Raw genomic sequence first — 19470 nt, forward strand, 5'->3', positions numbered from 1 at the left:
TGAAAAACTAATCCTTCTCTGTCAGGGAATGTGTGCTTGATTATTGCTCTCTGATTCCTCTTCCTTGTGCTTATTTTCCACAGTTAGACACACTCCATTTCTTCTCTTCTGGTTCCTCTAATGTAGTTATCTTATTTTTTCACCCTGTCTACCTTGGTTTGCCTTCTCACTGCATTTCAGCAGGAACCTGGGAAATAACACTGGAGCATAAGCTGATTGTGTGTTTCTCAAGTAACTGGAAAAAGGACCAGCATCTTGAAAGGTTTACACATTCTCAACAGATATTTGCATTTAGTTTCCTCTCCTTGAGGCAACCATTGCAGAAAGAACTTAGGATAGGCCATTAACAAGTTGGGCTTTGCCATTTTCTGGATGAATGTGAGTTAAAACCTTTGTCAATGTACTGATGACAAACATTGTTTGAATCTTCTTGCCATATGTTTGTAAATGAAAAACTTGTTTGTAGTTCCAGAAAACCACTGGAACATTCAAGACTAAAATAATTGTTTCTCAGTGCAGGAATGGGAATAGGGAATACTTAAATTCTGCTTGGCTGCACATGCTTATTTGACTGTATGCAAGTCACTGCATGCATCCTGCCTTACTTAGACATTTAGACCCCTAACCAAGACATCTAAGACATGAGTTTAATTGTGATAAACTCCTTTATTTACTAGAGAAAGACAGGTTGCTGCTGAGGACAGTTGACCCAGCTTTAAAGCTACTTAGTGCTTGAAGCTCCAGGCAGAAATGCTCTTCTTTTGGCTCAGAATTTCAAGATAAGTTCAGGTTTTTGGAGCAGCTTATTTTGGTAGTGTCTGTGAAAGTTCAGCCTTTAAAAAGTCAGTCCTAGTTGAGCTTAAAAAATAATCACTCAGATTTAATGGGCACTTTCAAAAGTACTGAATCGCCCCTTCAAACCCTCAGGTTTTTAACTTGAAAAAAAAACCTCGCCAGGAATATAAAAATTAATTCAAGTTGTGGGGGAAAAAGGAGTCATATCGGAGTCATTCTCCGATAATTAACTGATACTTTTCTGAAATTGCCTGTTAATTCCATCCATGCACCTTTTTTCACTTCATTTCTATATGCAGTTTACCTACATTACTCTCTAACAAGGAAGAGCACCTTAGCTGAGTGTTAATCACGCATTCAATTTCTTGTATCATTATATAGCATGCTAGTTTTGTATGATGGTATTGTTTCACAGTCTCTTCTGTGTCAGTGTTACATTTTTGGACTATTTTTTTAGATTTAAGCCTGAATGCAGTATCTTACATCTGTCCTCTCCTCCATACTTGGAAGCCCAGCTGCAGTTCTTTTATATCTTCAATCTTAGTGACTTCTGAGACATCACGGTTGAGTGTTGTCTTCGTATCCTCACAGCTGGCTCCAGTACGCTGTGAATACGAACCTCTCTCGTTTGCTGGCAGGACATTTGGTAACTTTGTTCCAACGTAAGTCTTTGTTTATTCAGTTTTTCCTTATTCTGATTGTAAAGTCTTCCAAAGGCTTCTGATACTACTTTATTTGTCTCAGTCTTTTTATATCCTTAAAGGACACCTCCTCTTACTGTATATTACTCCACTGAGATCAGTTGTTGATCCATGGGTATTGATTAGTAGGAGATCTCAGCCAGTCTCCAGAATGTACTTCACCCTGATCACTACCTGCTTTGTTTTGGTATTTAGGAAGAAGCTTGCTGTCTTTTTGCTTTGTTCTGTCTAGCACTTGTCTTTCTTGGGTATGCTTCCTCATCACAGTCATCGATCATGACTGTTCCTCCCTCCTATTTTTGTGCTTTCTCTTTTTCAGCGTTGGTCATTTACTACTTAAGCTCTGTTGCAAGGTAGTAGTTTATCAAGTGATAGGATGTTACAAGAATCTTCTGAACCTCCTCACATGTATTTTGATTTAACTCCTACTACTTCTAACTGTCATGCCTCCTGCACCTTCACAATTTTCTCCTAAATTATCCTTTCTTTTTGTGAGGGATTTCTCGAAGACCTTTTCTTCACCTTCTTCATTTGATTATTATAGCTTTTGTCCACAGCCCTTCACCTTCTTTTGTAAAATTTAATTCAACTTTCTTCTCTAACCTATTCAGTTACTCTTTCTTTTTTTTCAGATAATCTTCTATTTTTTAATTAATTACTGTTTTGCAGCATTCCTGTTTTATATTCCAGGTAATTTTTAGCTTCAGTTGTTCAAGCGAATGATTTGCTAACACATCTTGGTTCCCTCATCTGGTCCATCTCTGATTCTGATACACTCAAATACTTTTGGAAATCCCAGAGTCACAAACTTCCTCTTGCTTTTATAATTTTCATCATTGAGAGCTGATTAACTGATGCTATTCCAGAATTTCATGAAGTGGCATAGTATCTGGTTAGAGAAATAGAATAGCCATGGAGATTTTATTTTATGTGGGGAAAATGTGAAAATGGCATCAATACCACATTGGTATAATACTGATCTTCTGTTGTCTAATTTTAACAGATTCTGTAGCAACAGCGTCTGGACCACTGCTAGTTGAAGTTGCCAAAACTCCTGGTGCTGCTCTTGGGGTTGCACTATCTACCTCGATGTGCTGCAACAAACAGGTCATTGTCATAGACAAAATCAAATCTGCAAGTATTGCAGACAGGTGAGTGTGACAGAGGGCTGACACTGCAGGTCCATACATCCATTTTATTTCTGTTTGGTCTGGTTTTAAAGGAACCCTTTCCTTTTTTGATAAAATGACTGAACCAGATGCTCTCAAGGTTGCATGTCTTAAAATTAGCACTTTCTCAGATTGTTGTTCCATACTGACAAGTTTAGGGCTTCCAGGACACCATTTACTTTAGCTGATTCATGTAGTATCCAGTGATATAAGCCAGCCTCATGCAATATGTGACCAGCAGCTTGCACTGTACAACACAGGAGTTTAGAGGTCTGCTCTGGCTATTAAATGTAATATCATGGCAGAGATTAGTATTTAAAAAATAAATAACCCACTGGAATTCTTGAAGTAAGCCCACAATATGGAACAGCTGTCAAGAGAAGTAAATTTTGAGGCTCTGCAACCTTGAAGTGTTCTTTTAGAATATATCACTCATTCTTGTGGCACAGTGAAACGGAACTACTTATGTCTGGATTTTTTATTGATATTTTAGAATACAAGTGACGTATTAGGAAGGCTGGCTTATGTGTTTTTAAGTTCTTTTGCTGTAATTTTTCCACTTCATTTTAACCTTTAATTAAACCCATTTAAACCATTAAAAATATAGATAGATATTTTTCCCCGGTGCTCTGAACCTCTGTAACAGAGCCACAGGATCTTTTCTGGGGTGTGTGCGTGCGTGTGTGTGTGTCTTTATACATATACAGTATATTCTTGTATACATATCTCTATCTAAAAATTTTTTAAATGTTACGTTTCAGCAGCAAATTCCTCCTGCATGTCCCCAGTCACCCTACCTTGTAACTCCTCTTTGCCAATGGTGCTTTTGGTAGCACCCACTTGTAGCAGTGAGTCTACAGCTCCTCTGTGGGCTTTTCCCTACAGTAGAAACTTTGACAGTGACGGCCATTGATCCAGGGGTGTTCTCCAGTTCAATGGTGCAGGATGCTTTAATTTTCTCCCTCTGTTTTTTCCCATTTCGCAGGGGGTAACCAATTAAAGGAGCTGTCCACTTGACTGGTACGTCGGGATGCTGACTGCTGTGTTTGCATTTCTCAACTCATCCAGTAGCCAGTCTCTTGAGTGCAGCGAGATTTAGCAGATAGCCCCCTTCCCACCCTACTCCTCAAGTCACTATGCTAGCCCTGGTTTCATTATTTGTTTGACTACTGCATAATTCATCATCATTTACAGCTTTTGTACTAATAAATGTTTGAACTATAACTCAAAAAATGATGAACTGGGTGCTTGTGTGAGGGATATGTGACCAAGTTATTTAAGTCTCCTTAAGCTCTTCTCATTTTATCCTGCTACCATTCACACATATTTTTAAAGTCAGCTACCCCATTCCAGTTCTGTGAGTGATGTCTTGGCATATGTTGTATTAACTGAATTGTTTTTAAGGTTTGTACTGATAGATATAAAGTCTGACCAGTGACAGTGCCTACAAAACACAAATGTCTCTCGAAAAAAAAGAACACGTTGATAGTTGTCATGACCAGTTTGAAGGCAGAAAAACTCATTTTGCAAGCAAAGAGCATACCTGATCATACCGAGTTTTTCCCCTTTTATATAGATGTGGTGCATTACATGTAGGAGACCATATTCTGTCCATTGATGGCACCAGCATGGAGTACTGTACGCTGGCAGAAGCAACACAGTTTTTGGCCAATGCAGCAGATAATGTCAAACTTGAGATCCTTCCTCATCACCAGACACGGCTAGCACTGAAAGGCCCAGAGCACGGTAAGAGGATCTGTAGCACCAAATGCATCTTTCTCTTTCTTTCTTTTACTTTGCCTGCCCTTGCTGAATGGCCAAGAAAGCTATCGCAGCATTTATGTCTTTAAATGTTGTTTCAGCTCCCCACATTTTGCTTCTGCAATATCTGAGCAGGTCTGTGTTTTCTCAGTCTTAATGTATCCTCCGAGATTCCTATGGCTAGAGAGGGAAATGTTTTGCTAAGAAATGGTCTACATACTTGTAAATGTACGTAAAGCACCTGTTGACTCTACTGTTGCGGTCGTTGGGGGGGCTACAAGGTACTTCAGTAAATTAATCTCAAAATTGCTTCTTAAATTTAGAATGGGGAAGAAGAACCACAGCCAATTTATTTTCAGCATATTGACTTGGTAGTCTGTTATGATCACTTCATTAATAACACCTGTTCTCCCCTAAAATACTTACCCCCCGTATTTTCTCTTTTTAATGACATTATTATTTATTACCGTCATCTTTTAAAATACTTCTGAGATTGCTTCTTGGGTTCATTGTCAGTGCTTATGGAAATGGTTTGTTTGGAAACAGTTCCCTAGATCCCAGACCTTTTACACTGTGATATTTATTTCATAACAAACATTCTTGAATAGAATGGCTTTCCATTTTCAAATCAAATATATATAAAATGTCTATGTATTTGAAGATGGAGGCTGCCTGTCTTGTCTTCTGACTCATCCTGAGAAAATGGCTAATTCACAGTATTCATAAATTCAGTCTAAAATACTGCATGTTGACGGACATCAAAGAAGTAGGGTTATCAAACACACAGAAGAAGGGTTATCAAATACACAGATAACAGATAACTGTGTTGCAGCATGAACATGAAGCAGTGGTATTATTTTCTGAGCCTGTAATACTGTACTTGTCTCCTTTAGACCAAGACAAAATTTCTGAGGCCTATAAATGTCAGTGATGGTAGATGTTCTTGGACATCTATCTAAGATCCAGGCTGTCCCTTGATAAGTGATGCTCTAGTCAGCTTCTCAAGAGTGATGAACATTGAACTAGTGACTGAGGAGACACTAGTTTCTCGCAGACCAGGATGAACAAAAAGTAACCCTTGTTCTTCCATTATTCAACTCTTTCCCTTTTCTACTTAAAGCTCTTAGAAGGACAAAAGAGCAGAGAGTGATACTGCATAGGCAAAATGAGATGGAGACCAAATTTTGCAATATATTTCCATTCTGTTCAGTTATGACAGTACATTGCAAACAGACCTTTCATTTTTTTGAAGTAAAGATGCCACACAATTAATTTCTGGCTGGTTAAAGAACTTTTGAAGAGTGTTTCTTTTGGGAAGACAAGTGCCAGAGCCAAAGATTTGTGTAGATGACTGTATTACTTGAAGCAGTTCATTTGTTAACATTTAAAACAGATTGATGCTTTTAATGTTCTAGGCACCTTGACCCAGTGTAGATGCTTAGAAAAAGTGATGCTTTTGCTATGCCAGAGTTAAGAACTGGCTGATACAAAATCATGCCAAAGTGATCTGCGAATGATATATAAGGGCATCTTTTGGGGAAAAGTATCCCTAAGGTAATAAAGTTGCTTTCTTAAGCAGTTGCTTTCAACAAGGCAGAATAAATAGGATGTTTACAGCCCTACCCAGCCCCTTACCAGGTGGTGCTGCTCCAATAGGATGACCAATTCAGGATATAAAATGCTTTATGGAAGCAAGTAGTCTCCTGGAAACAACCTTTCGTCAGGTGTGGTATGACCTAGAGGCTGCAGAGAGTAAAAATCTCCCTTTATGTGTCTGGGATAAGCTGAGTCATTAGGGCTGTATCTGTTGAGCTCAGTTATTGGTCTTGTGGGAACATGTTAAGAATTTAAAATGGACACGAAAAGTCAGTATATAAAATAAATTGAAATTTTAGCTGTAAAATAAAATGAACAGCACTATCAAAGATCTGATTTTTTTCATGTTTTTTTTTTCCTTTATACTGTGTTGCTGACATTCATTTCTCTTGCTGCCCCATTAGTTTTATGTTTGCTGTACACAATGCTGGGTTGAAATAGCTCAAATTACCACTAAATTACTATGGTTACACACAACAGGATTTGCTTTTACAGAACTTTTGTTGAACTGGGATTATCCTTCTACAAGCTGAGCAAACTGAATATGTGTACCTTCCCAATTTGTAGGACATTTTTATCTCTACTCTCAGCATGAAAATAAAACATTTTTAAAAGGTCTCAAAGACTACCAGATAATTTCCTGCTGGAAGCAGTCTTTTTAATTAAACAAGGCTTATAGCAGCTTCAAAATAATGAAAATCTACCTGGCCACATTGTTCTTATCAGATTTTAATTTTTGCACCATAGTTCAGAAATCTCACTGTCTGTGCATGTAATCAAAGAGATAGTTTCACCTGAGAAGACACAATAAGTCTGTGAGATACATATGGCCATATCAGGCTGCTGCTGCTGCTGTTTCTGGGACTTTTCTGGCTTACATGAGATCTTCCAAAGTTCCTGAGGGTGGTGATGCCAGTGGTCCCCAGGGGTCCAGGCTGGCCTGGTGCTGGTGTTGCACCCCTCCCTCACCTTTGATATCTAATTTGGGGGAAAAAACGTAGTTCTTTTGATTGAAACACATGCTAGGGCACAACAGGGTGCTCTCAGGGAGGGACACAGCTCCTGGGAAATCCAACCAAAGGCACAGGGTCAGACCTGGCAGTTCCAGGGCCTTAGGGTCCCCACCACCCCACCAGGCTGCAGGGACACAGTGGGCCCCTGTGCTCCCCTTTTCCTCTCCCTTCCCTGGTGTGCACTTCACACTGTAGTGACAGGCATTGCTTTTGAGTCAGAGGAAGGTTAGTATGGTCAGGCAATTAGCAGACCATTACTCATGTAGTATGAAGCAAAATGATGTTTTCCTTCTGGCACAGCACAGTGCTTGCTGCATTGGCTACCCTTTTTGCACTTATTTTGTCTCATGGAGTAAGATGTGAACACAAGGTGTGGGTCCAGCTTAAATGCTCAAGGTTTTGGGCTGCTATTAAAATCCAGCATGGGAACATATCTGTCTTCAGCCATTATAGGTATAGCAGAGAGGAGAGAGACACAGGTAATACAGCTCATGAGCCAAAGATGGCAGCTTCTCTTCCATAGAAACTGAAAAGGGGCAGGTTTAGATTAGATATCAGAAAGAAATTCTTTATTGTAAGGATGGTGAGGCACTGAAACAGGTTGGCCATGGAAGTTGTGGATGCCCCGTTCCTGGTAGCGTTCAAGGCCAGGTTGAATGGGACTTAGAGCAACATGGTCTAGTGAAAGGTGTCCCTGCCCACAGCACTGAGTTTGGAAACTAGATGATATTTAGTGTCCCTTACAACCCAAACTGTTCTATGATTCTGTAGTATGGGTGAATCCCTTGGTGTTTTAAAACAAAAATTCAGTGAATAGTTCCCAGTTTGTACTGTTCCTTTATGGTTCAGCAAGGATAGAGACATGCTGAATTTAATGATGGCATACTATATTTAATCTAGGGTGACTTCAGTCACTTTCCTTTAAGATTTGACAAATCAACTAAAATGTTTCCCATTCTCTTGGTAAATACTGGTCTTCACTTTTGACATATCCCAGATTCCACATACATAGAATCAACAGTCAAATATAGTCTCAAATTTCATCCAGTGAAGGATCATTTCAAAGTTTTGAAGATCAAGTTAAAAAAACCCCAACATTAAATTGCACTTCCAACTAACCAATAAGACGTTTTTTCTTTATTTCGGGATAGAGTTTTCCAGCTGCTGGCCTGGGGAAGTCCTTTACTGCACAGAATAGCATAATATCAACAATAGATGGTGGCAAAATTAAAATGTCAATACAGTAAATTGAAATGGCAAGTAAGCACCTTCATTCTAGGCAGTGCTATGTATAGTACCTGGTTGGTCTTTTTAAAGTAGATGAATGCAAGCAGAGACTTACTAACCTTCATTTAGTGGTCATATATAGTAACAGCATTTTCTAAGAAAGTTTGCAATCTTAGCTACTATGCCAGAGTGAGATTAGAAATTGATTCCTTAGACATCTTTTTTTAAAACAAATACAAAAAGGCAAAACCCCACAAACAATAAGAAGCATTTTTTCTGAGAAAAAATATTATTTCTACTCCTCGAGTTATCAAGCCCCAATAAGAAGACAAGACCAGGTTATATTTTATTTTATTTTATTTTATTTTATTTTATTTTATTTTATTTTATTTTATTTTATTTTCAATTTCTTTTCTTTCTTTTACTTCTGTTTTTTTGTCTGTGCAATTCAGTTACTTTTACCTCTTCTCTGGTCCTTTTGTTTTCTGATTTTCCATCATCCCTTCATGTGAGCAGTGAACGTTCAAAGAAGCAACAGGCAACTTACCTGGGATTCATGTGCCAACAGCCACGGCAGCCTCCTCACCTACCAGCATTATAACACCTACCACCCTGACCATTGCAGGATGCCAGCCTTGAAATTCCAGAAAGCGCCTCCTCAAAAAAGCCTTCGTAATGTTCCACGCTTCTTCCTGCTGACATACTCTCTCCTCCTCTTCTTCTTCCTCCTCCTTCCTTCTCTCTTCTTTCACTCATACTTTTCCCATTTCAGGCTCTAAAATGTTTTTAGTTTTATGGATGCTATCCTTTTTCATAGCCATGCCAAGATTATTTCTGACATTTTGCACCTTTTCCTTTCTGTAACAAAGCAGGTTTTGTAGACAGGAAAGGGCTTGAAAATTCTGAATGAATCAGCTCTTCTGTTATATATGAGTAGACCATTAGATTCGAGTAGTGTATATAAAGCATGATTTTTGAATGCAAAGCACTGCTTACAAATCTTTAGTCAGAAATTACGTACCACAAAAAGGCATTTCTAAAATCAATGTATCTAGACATACTGATCTGCATTGGTTTGTGGATATGTGTTGAAAAATTTAATTTAACATGCTTCACTTAAAATGAGTTGTATACTATGAATGTACTTTTTGTATTTACATTATCTTTGTTAGCTTCCAGTGAGTATTTTCATGAGATGCTGGCTATATTTTTTTTAGGGTCACCTGTGTGGTTTAATGTCTTTGTTACTGGAAATGCACAAACCATTCCTGTGTATCATACACAGCATATACGTACAATGTTTGATTCATTGATGAGTTACAGGCATGTGCTGCACTCTTCCCAGAAGACTGAGTGCTGTATGCCAAGTGTTTGATTTCTTACAGCAGCTCTGGTGTCTTCATCCTTCTCTCCTACCTCCATGAGTGCATACAGCCTGAGTTCCCTGAACATGGGAACCTTACCTCGCAGCCTCTACTCCACCAGCCCACGTGGGACAATGATGAGGCGGAGGATGAAAAAGAAGGACTTCAAAAGCTCCTGTAGGTGGTAACAACATTTGCTCAAAATGTGCAGTGAATGGGTGGAGGAGGGGGAAGATACAGAAGAAAAGGTACTCCTAAACAGGAGAGAGAACAATTGGAGTTTCTGTTGGATGTAGGGAAACATCAGCGTAAAAATATTTGTCCAGTGCTAAAAGGAGATGAGCAGATATCATGCAGCAATAACTGTCTCATCTGAAATATATGAAGGAATGTTTTCTTCAGACAGTTCTGGAAGAGTTTGTTGTACCGTTACCAAAGTGATTTTCAGATTCCTTTTTTGAACTCTTCCAGTTTCCATTAGGGAATAGAATTCATAGCTGAATAGTCAAAAACATATTGCTGGTAAACTCAACCAGCTAGCACATTATGGAAGACAGAGAACTTGCCACAGCACCTCCTAGGTAGTTCTGATGTTTACAACTACACCATAACCTGTACAGTTATTTTTGTGAGGAAGAGCAACAAGTAACAGTAAGGACTAAATAGCCTTGTTTGACTAATCTCTGGACTTCAAAGCATGGATTTCCTATGAGTCAGTAGTTTCCCAAGACAGGGTAGATACATTTCAGGCTGTTCCACTTTGTATATTATTGAGTATTCACAGGGCAGGAGAGAGTATGGCTGTGTCAGCATTTTGTTTCCCAGACTCCATGTATGTGCCGCCTCTCCCTTTGGCTTGTGTATCCTCAGCAGTTCAGTTCCTCCGGAGCAGGGAGGTGAGAACTGCCCTATAAATCATCTGCTCTGGTTAATAATGCTCAGAGGTCCATTCTGGAAGAACTGAGCTGCTGTACATTACAGTGCTGCTGCCCTGTTTAAAGATTGCCCACATCATAGCAAAATCAGAGCAAATCAGCAGCCTCTAAGGCCAGTCACTATGGAACTGTGACGACACGTTAGAGAGGAACTGAGGTTTTACTTTCTTGCAGTTTTTGTTGTTTGCTTGTTCTTATTTCTTTCATAAAGCAAATATTTTTGCATAACATTTGCCTGTAAGTGCATTTTTTCTTTTTAATCCGATCAGCCATTTTTCACAGCTCATCTGTTGACATGTTAGCTTCTACTGCATTCTTTTGGGTCATGGGGAGATACTTTGGTAACAGTAGGGGTCCAGGTCTCACATGTTCTCATGCACATGAGAAACAGTAGTGGTATTACATTAGTAGTAATTGATTGCACATCAATTTGAAAATTAATGCAAAAAATAGTTCTTCTGTTGTGCTATATTTTAGCTGTTCAACAAAGGATAAAATCCTGAAAGCTAGTCCTTTTATGGATCTTGGAGACAGCTGTTACTTATCAAGTTCTTCAGGTATTTTTCCTTCAAGGAAGCCTTGCCCTATGGTGTGTTATCTTGCAAAGGCTCATAACAAGACCAGTGACACGGCATGTAAGTGGGACAGTCACATAAGCACTGTAACCTACATGAAAGATTCTTCAAGTCAGAAGACCTTGAAGGCTGCTATGATTAAACAAATCTCTAGCTAGGAGAAGCTAGAATGAGGCTTTGTTGTGGGTTAGTTTATTATGCATTTGCATTGTGAGGTCTGGATATAGAACATTACAAAATATGTGGAACTGGCCCCATCACTGAGTGAGTCTGTGCTTTGCTACAAGCAGTGACTACATCAACAGCCCTGAATCAGAACTGGCTTTGGAGGAATTGGCTGACCAACCAGGCTTGCCTCCTCTTTCTGTGAACTCGCTTATAAGTTCATGCAGACTTCTTTACTCTGTTGTTAGATCTATACCCCGTACTCATGACAGTAGTAACAATCAGCTTAAGAGACCCACACTACTCTGAGTGTGCTACAAGTGACCATGATAGAGAACGTCTGCTCCTGTACCTTTCCACTATCCAGGGATAAGACTTGGAAAACCTTGCCCCTCTCCCTTTGTGGGAGACTCATGAGAACCAGGTAGATTGACTGCTGTCCTTTTCATAGAAAAGGAATAGCACACTCTCTTAATTTTAGTTGGATATTTTTTCTTTAATCCGATTGGATCATTTGAGGATTGTATTAATGTAACTTATAATAAATCTATAAGGATGTCACTTGGGAAGAAAAGTATGTAGGGTGCTATAAAGTTTACATTGCCAATTATTTAAGAAAACTTGCATAATGTAATGTGATGGTGAAGTGCGATGGCAGAGGGGGTTACAAGACTTTTATGACCGTGATTTTACAATCATTGCATTAGTTACACAGATCTTTCTAAATGTGGTTGTAAAAATTGAGGGCATGCCCTGCTGGCACATGCTTTATTTATGCCACTTGTTTTCAATTTTTATTCTTCCACCTCTTTTGTTTGTTTGTTTTAAAGTATGGTATTCATTGTGGAAACACTTAAATTATTTTTGGGTTAAAGTTTAAATTGTGAAGTATTTTGTAAAAGGTCGACATTAGTAGTTGAAAGTGAGACATAATTTATATCAGTTTACATTACTAGGGTTCCATATCTGGTAGAAATTGGAGAGGCTGTTAGACATGCATGGGTGTTGTTTTCTCAGCAACTACCAGGAGAAATAGTGAACATTTTGCAGTTTCTGGAAGCGTAATAATCCATGTATGTACCTTTGAATACATCTTACTCTGCTTCTCATGTAACTACAGGAATAAAAATAACAAGTACATAATCTTCAAATTCAAGATCATTATTTACATAACTTCAGGACATACAGCAAACCAGCCCCCAGGACTGTTGCTAAGAGTTAGACAAAAACTATACAAGTATGCTGAAATGTACCCCTAGCAGTAGCAACCAGGGTTCACTGGAAGTACGTATACATCCATGTCACTTTTAAATTAATGAGGCTGCTTCCTGGCCTGTAAAAATTCTAATCTTTCAAGCAGCTAAAAAATGGAAGTGTTTCTTGCTGCAGTTATTGTTGAGTTACAAACCACAACATTCTCCAAGTCGTGGTTTTGGGTACCTGTTACATTTTATAAAGGCTTAGCAGATAGCTATTGTTACATAATTTGGAGAAGATATTTTTATCTCTGCTTTTTTTTGTTCCTGTTTCTCTTTCATTTTCATTGAGAGTGGAAGGATTTTCTAATTGTCACTTTTAAATGTCGACATCATCAAAATGTTTATCAGAGTTTTAAATCCCATAGCTAGTGACTTAATTTCTCAATGTGAATTAAAACTTTAGCTGTCCTAAAAGTTGAAGTAAATTTTAAGAGACATTTAGATTCCTGGTAGGGCATTATAAAAAGAGTAAGAAAGTTACAGAGTCAGCTAGATACCATACCTGCTGCATGGGGGGAATAGACACATAAATGATGGGGAACAACGATGAAGCTAACAAGTAATTGTTATGTGACCTTTAAGAAAGGGAAAATGGAACTTTTCTGAGATTGGATGCCCTAAATTTCGGCATTTCTAGAAGGTGTGTTAGGGAATCTGGTATTATATTAACTCTGAATTTATTTGGTTTAGTCGTATTTTAGCCTCTGCAGCAGTGAGAGCTGGAGGAAACTTTCTCATGTGCAGTAAATGTTAAAGCTGGTGGCAGTTTCCAAGAACAGATTATTAGTATTTTCATTTGTGTATAAGCATGCCTTACTGAGTGCAGGTAAAAGAAACAGTAAGAAGGAAGCTATTCAGTAGCTGAAGTAATATACAATTCTTACATAAGGAAATTAATATATGAGGGAAAATTCACAGTAATTTGGGCAGCTTCAGAGTGGAAAGAAGCTTTGCTTGAAGAAAACAGAAATTCATGAAATTTTTGGCTGGTGAAACTTTTCTGAAGAACTGTCATTGCCAACTGTGCCACATCAATAAGATTTTATATGAACTTTCAGAGCAAAAGTCTAATGCTTGCAGCCCCAAAAATACTTATATAACCTCTGACATCTTTGTACAGTTGTGCTAATAGTATCTATAATGTCAAATCAAGAATTAATTTTTTCCCACATCTGAGAGAAAAAAAAATCCATGTGAAAACTATCCTTCAGATAAACCATGAACTTTTACCTAATTCTTAGTAGCTATTGCAGGCAGAAATGGGTCTTGAGAGAAATTAGAGGTGCAAAGGTAATGGCGTAGGTTATTAACACAAAACCACTCCAAATCCTCGGCACTGAAGGATTATCATTACTGAATGGGAATAGAAAAACTCTAGCTTTCTGTGCAGGACATAATAAAAGGCAGTAGTTTGTCACAGGGGGAATTCAAACAATGATACAGTAGATATTTAGACAGAGATCAAGGAAGCAAAGGTGCAGTCTTCTCCTTTCATAGGTAATTGCATTGAATCTCAACGGGTTTTTTTGTCTTGATTTGTTCTGTACTACAGCCTTTCATAGAAAGAGTGAGAGGGAGTAAATCAGGAGAACAGAAGTAGCTGCCTGTGTTTCTCACAGAAGGGTCCCCCAGTGGCTTTGAGAGACCCCAAAGAACTTTTTTTTCACACAATATCTTGAGATATACTGGTTGCTAAAACAGTAGGGTTTGTTCACCTTCCTTACAATATCCAGTTAACCTGACAACTTGCTGACTCGTAGTAAACATGTACAAGAAAAAGGCATCCTTACTTCTTGCAAACAAGCCTGATGCATGTGCTTTGTTGCTAATAACAATGCATTGCTCTGAGATGTTAAAAAGAGCTCATGCAAATTGGCCTAAATAACAGCTGGGCTTGTGCCTCTAATTCCCTTAGCTCCTGGGAAAATTCTGCTTATCCACTCCTCAAACCTGATGTAAACAAAATTCAAGGATGTTTTGAGATCTTTGGAGTGGGGGTATCAAACACATTTATTTTACTCATTGCAAGAACTATCTTTCTGCATTCTAACGTACAACCAGATGTTTTCTATTCTCTTATATGTCATAACTGTTTATACATTATTTATAAACTTTAGCCTAAATTGACTTAAAAGAGATGTTTCATTGATTCATTGATTTACTGTACAGATGAATTTTCTCAAAAGGCAATGAAATTTCTGCTGTGTATGAATGTTTTTCCTCCTGGTCTGCTCTGTTTTATAGTGTCTTTAGCCTCTAGCACTGTTGGTTTGGCTGGGCAGGTCGTCCACACAGAAACCACAGAAGTAGTGCTGACAGCTGACCCCATAGTAGGGTTTGGGATACAGCTCCAGGGTAGTGTGTTTGCTACCGAGACCTTGTCTTCTCCACCTCTCATTTCCTATATTGAATCTGACAGTCCGGCGGAAAGGTGAGGTTCTTTCAATTGACTTCTAAGTATGTTTTGGTGAGTGTTTCTTGGGGTACTTTGGACTGCTTGCTTTCAATTTGTGACGAATTGCATGGCCTTGTTCAATGGAAGTGGGGCAAGTTCTTATCATCCAGAGTCCTCCACCAGGAGACTGGAGGCTGTATTCATGTGAAAAGGAAAAGAAAATCAAAAACCATCACTGATGTCAAAATACTGATAATTGTGCCATGGGAGGAGAGGCTGTGTTCAGTTTTAGTACAGAATCAAATTTTAGGGAATACCAGAGTTTTGACTTACTGATTATTTCATTGCAGCATTTCAATTGTGTTGTTATGCTTACCTATGTATTTAATCATGTAATGAGAACAATGGTAGTTGCACAGGCAAATACTAGCTGTCATTTCACCTGCAGCCCAGGGTCAGAGTTGATGTCCATGGGTGGGGTGGAGGCAGGAAGACCCCTCTTCCTGGGTCCTAGCACATAGAGAGCACAGCCCATGCTGGGAGTGCTCAATACAGTCTTAGTGCAAAGGGGCAGCAGCTTCTGTGTCCCTCTGTGCCTGGGTAGACTGTTGAGCTGCTACGCAACAGTTCTCCTGCAAGGTTACTGTTGAACATGTTTGATCAGATGGCTTGTATCAGGAACTGTGTGGCCAGCAGGGCAATGATCATCCCCCTGTACTCAGTATTGGTGAGGCCACACCTTGAATCCTGACTTTGGTTTTGGGCCCCTCTCTGGAAGCATACTAAAGTGCTGAAGTGTGTCCAGAGAAGAGCAATGGAGCTGGTGAAGGGTGTGGAGCACAAGTCTTATGAGAAATGTCTGAGGGAGCTGGGGTTGTTTAGCCTGAAGAAAAGGATGCTCGGGGGAGACCTTATAGCTCCTACAACTTCTTAAAGGAGGTTGTAGCCGGGGGGGTCAGCCTCTTCTCCTCAGGTAACAAGTGACAGTACAAGAGTAAACAACCTCAAGTTGTGACAAGGGAGGTTTAGATTGGATATTAGGAAAAATTTCTTCACTGAAAAGGGTTGTCAAGCAGTGGAATAGGCTGCCCAGGAAGTGGTTGTCATGATCCCTGGAGGTAGATGTGGCAATTCCACACAGAAATGCTGGTCTTGCCAATGCTGGGTTAACGGCTGGACTCAATGATCTTAAAGGTCTTTTCCAACTAATTGATTCTGTGATTCTGTGATATTGCTGGTTCTGGTTACATGTACATCTGATGATTGTTTTGTATCGTTGTGTACCAAGGTGTGGAGTGCTGCAAATAGGAGACAGAGTAGTGTCAATAAATGGTGTCCCAACAGAAGACAGCACATTTGATGAGGCCAATCAACTGCTCAGAGACTCCTCTATCACCAACAAGGTCACCTTGGAAATAGAATTTGATGTTGCAGGTATGAATGGCCTGTTATTCTGTCTTGTAAGAAAAATGAAGGAATAAATCCCAAGTACATTGCAAGTATACACGTATTAGGCATCCAAGGTGGAGGCTTTCTTCTCACATCTGTACCATTCAGTTTTCAAGTGACTTATTTGAAACGTATGTCTTCTTGGACAGCTTTCTCATTTCACATAGGCCTGCAGTGTACTTCAGAATGAAAATAGAAATGACGGGTCCTGTAGTAAGATCTGGTGACTGCCTCTCCTCTGAGATATTTCCGGACGTTTTTCTGCCCTGAGATAGAAATGATCTGCTGAGCGGAGACAAATCACCTACAGGCCAAATACTGAAATATTTTGTTAGACAGAAGAATATCATAAAAGGGTGAATAAACAGAAAACTCTGAGGAATTTCACTTACAGTATATCAAACCAAATAAAATAATAGAAACTGAATTAATAAAGGCCAGAAAGAGTCATTGTTAATGTTGCTGGTGAGTCTTTATTATCACTAATGACTTTCCTTTATTCTGTAATGTGTTTAAGCATACAGAATACATCTATAAAATCACAAATTGTGTGTATTAAACAAGCACACATTATGTGTGCACTACCAAACTATGTGAATAGTAAAAACTATTAAGACTTGTATTAAATCTGACAGTAGCTCCTTTTTAGTCATGACAATGTCAGATATGCTGTATTTTGCGTAGTGTGATTATTGGTTTTGGTATTATAAAACATTATGTCAAAAGTAGGCTAAAGGTTCCTACTGTAATTCTGTATATTCTTTAGGTGTACAGACATCCATCTAGTATAATGTTAAAAAAAAGGTCAAATAAGTGTGTACATTCATATACATAGGAAACAAAATATTAAAAAATATGAAAACCCAATAATGAGAAAGTCGCTTAAATACACTTGAAATCACATGTATTTTATTTCCTGCACTTGTTTGTGCTTCTCTAATTTGCTCCATGATAGCAGACTCATACTCATGGTTAGAGTCCTCTGCCACATGTGTGTTTGTACGTTTCCACAGCTGTAGATTTCAGTTATTCTTTTTCAGGCCAAGGGCCAAACCTTTGGTAGCAGTGATGCCAAAAGTCAGGGCTCAAATACAGTGCAGTGTGTTCAAGTGGGTTTTTTCCTCTTGTCAGCTCCAGGCATTTCTCCATTATGGATGTTTTGATTCCTTTTCTTCCCACTAGATGTAAAATCCATGGCAGTTACCTTAGTGGACAGTTAAGAAAGTGTTAATCCTACAGCAACAAAGGCCTGAAATCCTTACAACTCAACCTCCTGTCCTTTTAATTAAAAGTTATCTGCCAGCAGTAAAATTTTCACATGTGCTCTCAAAACTTGCATATGAGCTAAAAACCTGCAGTCTCAGCTGGCTGCTAGCCCGTGCAATCTTCACAAATTCAGTTAAACCTTAAAAAAAATTGAGTTACTGTGAAATTAACAGTCGAGTTATAAATCATACTTCCTGTGTCCTACCTCCTTCATTTCTGCACCTATGTTTCATCTGTGCCATGTGATTCTGATGTGATTTCATCAATTTACACATATAGTTCCATGCACTTGGAATTGCTCTGCCTTATAAATTATCTAACATTTTAAATATATTTTTATAGAATCAGTTATACCAAGCAGTGGAACATTTCATGTGAAACTACCAAAGAAGCATAATGTGGAACTTGGCATCACCATAAGTTGTGAGTAAAGTGCTTATTTTTCTGACCATGTTTATGACACAATCTGCAGAGACTAGATTTTGTGGCTAGAGACTTATGTTTCTTTTGGTATAAACTTCTTTTTCCTTTTTCTAGCTTCTTTTTCTGCTTTTTCTCTGATGAAATACCATTCTGTAACATATTTATACTTCCCTTCAAATAGTTAATGAAGCCAGAAGTTTGCCAGGTCTAATGCTTGACCTATTCCTTCATGCATAGTACATATTTAACTCCCATAAATTTTTTTTATTTAAAAAAAAAGAAGTCAACAGAATTAGGTCCATGCAAAAGTATTTCCGTGGCTGCGAAGTTTAAAGCAGAGTCTGCCATGGTCTCTCACAGATTCTTGAACAGAAACCCCACGTAGCTCAAGAGTTCTCACATGCATAAGGATTCACATACATGGGATTGTTTTCTGCTTCAGAACCCAGAATCTCAATCTGTAGAACTAGTGGGCAGTCCTGAATGTGTGGGTCACATAGCAAAATCCCCTTTCAATGAGGATTTTAGAGATTGCTAAAGAAGGTAGCAATGGTCTGCATTAGTCTGTTTCTCAAAAAATATTTGTTACTGTTGTTAGAAATCAAAGTGTTTTTATACTTATTTTGTTAGCAGATAGTAAACACTGTGTTAGGACTGGATTTTGACCATGTAAACTCTGGCATACTGAGTTCAGCCCTTGATGGAAGGAAAAACAATCCATATCAAAGTTAATGGGCTTGTGCCTGACACTGCAGAATCTGGTGTCATCAGAATTAGCATTCCTTTATGGTTGTAGCCTTTCTTAAACTGTTAGTCTTTCTTTGGAATTATTCATGTGTCTTGGGGGAAGACTGTGCTGTGACTTGTATTCTCAAAGCTTTTACCAGCACAATAGAATAAGGTTAATCAAAAGTACTGCAGGGTACTCAGTGCTAAGGATTACATCTGAGGAACAAATGAGAGACACTGCAGGCCTGTTTGCTTGCATTGCACACTTGAGTGAGTAACTGTTAGACTCTGTCAGATGTGATGTGATGCTTGAAGCAAAATCATAGGTCTACATGTATTTATTTGTGCAAATGAAAATATTGGGAAATGAGAAAACCTGGAGTGAGGCTGTTCTATTTAAATGTTATTCTTAGGATCAGTAGTGGTTTGTAAGATTATTGAAAAAATAGGGTCTTCCTAGTAATTTGATTTGTGTTGCTTTTTGGAATTCAGACATAATGTGCTTTTTTTTTTGTCTTAGGAATAAACTTTTAATGGAAAGCTAATGTTTTTGGAATTTAGTATTTAGCACTCCTCTTCCAAACTTTGTGTACTTTACTGACTAGGAACTTAATTCCAAAAATTAGTGCTTTATATAATCAGAGTGAC

General features: G+C 38.5%; 1 protein-coding gene across 8 annotated transcripts in view; it reads left to right on the forward strand.

Annotated features, from left to right (window-relative positions):
• Window positions 1-19470, forward strand: part of GRIP1 (glutamate receptor interacting protein 1) — a 221948-nt gene that overhangs the window by 169866 nt on the left and 32612 nt on the right. For 6 of the 8 annotated variants that reach the window (XM_008926521.2, XM_018080556.1, XM_018080553.2 and 3 more), the window contains exons 8-13: window positions 2500-2647; window positions 4242-4411; window positions 9648-9803; window positions 14805-14991; window positions 16244-16389; window positions 18013-18093. In XM_008926521.2, the coding sequence (XP_008924769.2) occupies window positions 2500-2647; window positions 4242-4411; window positions 9648-9803; window positions 14805-14991; window positions 16244-16389; window positions 18013-18093 (888 nt within the window). Of the gene's footprint in view, window positions 1-2499; window positions 2648-4241; window positions 4412-8778; window positions 8935-9647; window positions 9804-14804; window positions 14992-16243; window positions 16390-18012; window positions 18094-19470 lie in introns of all 8 variants that reach the window. The other 2 variants (XM_029963465.1, XM_018080550.1) reach the window with 2 other exon arrangements.

This window comes from Manacus vitellinus, unplaced genomic scaffold (genome assembly GCF_001715985.3).
Source record: "Manacus vitellinus isolate BGI_N305 unplaced genomic scaffold, ASM171598v3 scaffold_5_pilon, whole genome shotgun sequence".
Taxonomy (NCBI): Eukaryota; Metazoa; Chordata; class Aves; order Passeriformes; family Pipridae; genus Manacus; species Manacus vitellinus.